This window comes from Plasmodium cynomolgi, chromosome 12 (genome assembly GCF_000321355.1).
Source record: "Plasmodium cynomolgi strain B DNA, chromosome 12, whole genome shotgun sequence".
In the NCBI taxonomy this organism is placed as follows: Eukaryota; Apicomplexa; class Aconoidasida; order Haemosporida; family Plasmodiidae; genus Plasmodium; species Plasmodium cynomolgi.
In genome coordinates this window covers 380,454-385,154 of record NC_020405.1, presented here as the reverse complement: position 1 = coordinate 385,154, position 4,701 = coordinate 380,454, and the positions used below count along the sequence as shown (strand labels likewise).

Here is a 4,701-nt window from a genome sequence, read left to right as displayed (position 1 = left end):
GTAGTGTGCCCTCTTGTTATGTTCCCATTGGGGTATTGGGGGAGGAGTCCTTCTGCATCGGTAGTGGTAAAGGCAGAAGGATTGGTTCCTTTACCCATTCCGTTGTTGCGCATGCTATGCTTGCTGTGCGTTTCGTGCGTAATCCACGCGATGCATCCATGTGGGTGCATTTGCAATATTTATGACAGGCCCGAATTATCCCAAGGAGAAAACCCGCTGCGAAAACGGCGATCATGAGTAAGGAGAAATGATGGCAACGTGGTGAAGTTGCAGAGTTGCAATGTGAATGATCAGAAGTGCACAAAATAAAACCGCGATGGGGAAGTGCCTCCCCCTACGGATAGAAGACATTGTGGTTATGCAAAAAAAATAAAAAAAAAATTCTCCCCTACGTAGGTTAAAACCTCATAAAAGGAGGACATCCCCAAGAAAGAGAAGAGTAGGCAAAGAGGAAGGCGACGAATGCAGAGAAGAAGTCTACAGGGCATGTGTGATGCATTTCGAGCTTGTATGTTTGGATTCTCGTCTTATGCTTCTTTGAAAAACGAAACGTGTTTCTTCCCTTCCTCCCCTTTTTTTGTTAACAGTTAATAAAAATTCCTCACCTTCGAAGCGTTAAGAAGAAGAAAGAGCTGAACTTATTTTCTTCCCCGAATAATGTAAATGAAGAAGGAGAATACGAGCACAAATGCTCAGATTCTTCTTTAAGTTCCGATAGGGAATCCCTAAACGAGACACACTCAGACAACCCCACGATGGAAAATGTAACTCAATTTGTACAGAAATCATAATTTTGTCTTTTAGATTTATTACCCCCTGTGTGTGAAGTGTGGCATACTTGCTGCCATGTACCCACATAGCAACATAACATTATGCCTTTTTTTTTTTTCTTTTTTTTTTCACTTTCCCTCTGTACTTGTGCTCCCCTAAGATGACAACGAGGGATTTATCAGGGATTAAAAGTAGCTCTCCCCCTTTTTTCTTTTTTTACCCATGCTTGGTTTCTCCATTTGATTTAATGATTATATTTTATTTTATTTAATTTTATTTAATTTTATTTAATTTTATTTTATTTTTGTATTATTCTCCCCTTTAGCTGATATCCACGAGGACATCATACCCAGCGAGAGTGAAAAGGAATCTAGTGGAAAAAACAGCACAGGGGTGAGCGACAGGATGAGACTCCCACATTGTGTCAAAAGTGCAGAGTGGAAAGGAACCGTTTGCACAGTTTCGTTAAAGCACTTATGTTTGCTTCGCGGGATTATGCACAACCGATTAAAGAACAACACAGCATGATCCACACATGATCAACACATGATCAACACATGATCAACACATGATCAACACATGATCAACACATGATCAACACATGATCAACACATGATCAACACAACTCACTTCCTCCCCTGCTGATGCTGTCCCGTTCTACCTATAATTGCACATGTGTACTTTTCCCCTCCCCCTCGCGAACCGCAAGAAGGCACAGGAATCATTCCGAAAAAATGACACCAATTTAGAGTCCACGTGTAGATCGAATTTTCAAAAGGATGTCCAGGGATCCAGGTCTAAAATGACGTCAAAAATGAACGACACAATTGGAGGCGAGTGTCCACTGGTAGGTCTACCATATGTTGTGTATGTGCCCTGCGAAGCCTCCGTGTGCCAAGGGAGCGCGTACGGACATAAGTACTTGTATACCCCTGCATGCATCTACATGTATATCCTTACTTCAGTGCCTAATGCCCAAAACGGAATCGCTCCACGGGAACTTGCCGCCTACCATTTACAAGCTGAGTTGTGGTAATCAAACGTTTTTCATCTCGCATGTCAGTACTGTGCGAAAATTTCACTCACTGGTGTAATTGTGTACCCAAGTATTAGCTTTATTAGCTTAATTATTTAATTTTTTTTTTTTCCTTTTTTAAGAGCACGTTTTTCATTTGATGTGTATCTACGAAACGGTGATACGAAGAGAATGCAGAAAGGTAAGAAGGGGAGAAAAAATGCTTAAAAAAACAGGAAAAACTGGTTTGAGGCGTGCTCGGGGACATACATATATGCACACACAAACAAACACACGAACATACATGTCCGAGCGCACCGCCTAAGTCTACACATGTGTGAGCGGCTTTCAAAACAGGAGGAAAAAAAGAAAAAGAAAAAAAAGTAAAAAAAAAAGGTAAAAAAAAATGGTAAAAAAAAAAAAGAAAAAAAAATGAAAGAATAATTTCAAACGATTTTCAAAGCTTAAATGAGCAAACGCATTAAAAAAAAAAGTTATTTAAGGAAAGAAAAAGTTGCATAAGGGCAAAACTGCGAGTGGAAAAAATTGCAAAATGGAAAAAGGGCGAGTGGGAAAAATTGCGCAATTAGCTCATCACGTAATATGCACGTGTTAATAAATCAAAAGAGTGCAGAACATGAGCAAAAACGCCGCCCATTCGACTTAAGGACACGAACACACTGCGCATTTTTTCCAATGTCGTGAAAAAGAATGCAACACGATGTGCTCCCGTCGGCGCACGAATACATACAAATAGGCGCCTGCGCCAGCGAGTCCCTACTCGCTATCCCCACACCTTAGCGCGCACGTGCACACATAAGTATTATATGTATATGTACATATATATACATGTAGGAGCACCGCCCACACGTTCGCACTTATAAAACAACTGGCGGCGGCGTCAACTCATTCCTTCCCCCCGCAGACGTGCTGCATTTGTCACAGCGAAATCGGCGAAGACGATAAAAACGAAATCGTCACTAAGGCGAAGCGCGAAAAAAAGGAAAATGAAAAAAAAAATAAACTCATGTTAAAGGTTATGAAGATGCAAGCTGATAACCAGACGCAGGGTGAGAAGTGACGGGGGCACCAAAAAGGGAAGTTAAAAAAAAAAAAGGAAAAAAGGATGAATCAAAAGTGTCATGTCGAATGTGGTTATCCCCAAAACTCCGCTTAATCCGGTCAATGACACGACGACGCATGGAGGGGGGGTCTCACAAATGTTTTCTTATGAGAGAAACCAAATCGTTACTCGTGACGAAATGCTCTTTCCTCGCCAGCACTGCCTTATTTTTCATGATGATAATTGTTGGTAGGGATTTCACGGCGAATTTTCTGGCCATCGCTTCGTTCTGGTCTATGTCTACCTTCAAAATGTATATTCTCTTACCGTAGAACTTTTCCAGTTTGTCCTGCAAATAAGAGGTGTATGTGTGTGTGAGTTGGTGGGGGTCACGTGGACGTTACATGGGTGTGGCGGGCATGTAACGTGGATGTGCTAAGTTTCCATGGCGGGCAAAACTGTGCATGTCCGCCGCAATCTACTTGCACTCGAGCGATATCATTTTTTTTTTTTTCCCCGTTTGAGCTTAAACAAAGGAACGAGGCCATTTGTAACTTTTCCTTTTGTTTAATACCATTTCGCTTGCTTGCATTTTACAAGCGTGGCACCTGTGTGATTGGGAGGAGGAACAAATGAGTTGAGAGTGGGAATGTAGAAAAAAAAAAGGGGGGGGGAGGGACAAAGGCACTAATGGATGGGCGCGGGAATACGCCCACATGGAGGGGTACGCGACATCAACACGTGCACGTAGCGACATATCCATGCGCACATAGCGATATATCCATGCGCATGGTGATGCACGCGTGCACAGCGCTCCTGCTTTACCATTTTGCGAAGAAGTACAAAATGAAAACCGTATTCTTCATGTTAACTCCCTGCGAAAAGGTAAAGGCATCGGTGTCATTAAATCATGTGTGCATTTGTACATGCTCCACTGCAGTGGTGATGCAAGTGGCTGGGTGTGGTTCACAGAAGGGACGTGTGCACGTGGGTACGAGGGAACATCCCCCAAATGGACCACAGAAGCGTTCCCAATGAAGGATGCCCTTTTTTTTTTTCTGTGTGCTGCGCAAGGGGTATGGAACACCTTTTTTTGAAGCACCCTTCCTTACATTTATGTAGTTCCCTCCGCCTTGTTGTAATCTGGACGTTTTGTTGTACATGCGTAGAAAGTACTTGTCGAATTTGTTCAGTGGAGTTAGGGGATTGTCACCCTGTTGGGCAGGGATATCCTTCGTACTCATGACATTGTGAAAGGAGAGGAGGCCCAAAAAAAGGAAGAACAGAAAGGTTAAACACTTCATCGTCGATTGGTAGGTAGTCCGTTTTAGCGGGGAAAAAACTTGGCGTTAAAAAAAAAAAAAAAAAAAGTTATAAAAAAAAAAAAAGATTATAAAAAAAACAAAGGCTTATAAAAAAAAAAAAAATTAATTATAACTATATATATGAGAGTGGCTTCTTCACATGGGGAGGGGGGGAAACTATACTTCAACGATATTTTGCAAACATTTTAAAATTTGTTCACTCAGATGCGGCAGGTACAATCGTGCTTAGCGCATTTATAATAGTACATTTATTGATATACGCTTCTGCAGGTACATGGCACAAATGTGAAGGCAAGCCATCCGCGGCGCTTCGATTCTGCTCGCACGGGTTTCGTAAAATTTATAACTCAACGGTAAAGGGGAAAAAAAAAAAAAAAAGGCCTCTTACCAAATTAAGAAAAACAATGACGGTGTAGTAAAAATCCTCATGTAGAACATGCGTATAATTTTGCTCCTATTTATTTTTACATAAATAAAATATTCTGTACTGTACATTTTTAAGAGGCACACCGCACTGGCAAAAGGCT

General features: G+C 41.5%; 2 protein-coding genes across 2 annotated transcripts; one reads left to right on the top strand and one right to left on the bottom strand.

The window, feature by feature from the left end:
- Positions 1–396: 396 nt before the first annotated feature.
- PCYB_121870 (hypothetical protein) lies at positions 397–2,867 on the top strand (the record flags this gene model as incomplete). The annotated part of the gene is made up of 8 exons (XM_004223518.1): positions 397–439; positions 588–764; positions 932–962; positions 1,097–1,164; positions 1,481–1,618; positions 1,737–1,803; positions 1,930–1,988; positions 2,772–2,867. Coding segments are annotated over 8 exons (678 nt in total), but the record flags the coding sequence as incomplete, so codon positions are not given.
- A 133-nt stretch (positions 2,868–3,000) lies between these two features.
- Positions 3,001–4,153, bottom strand: PCYB_121860 (thioredoxin-2 precursor; the record flags this gene model as incomplete). Its single annotated transcript, XM_004223517.1, has 4 exons — positions 3,001–3,198; positions 3,424–3,457; positions 3,675–3,724; positions 3,962–4,153. 4 exons carry the CDS (start codon positions 4,151–4,153, stop codon positions 3,001–3,003), a joined length of 474 nt encoding a protein of 157 aa, XP_004223565.1.
- Between the last annotated feature and the right edge of the window lie 548 nt (positions 4,154–4,701).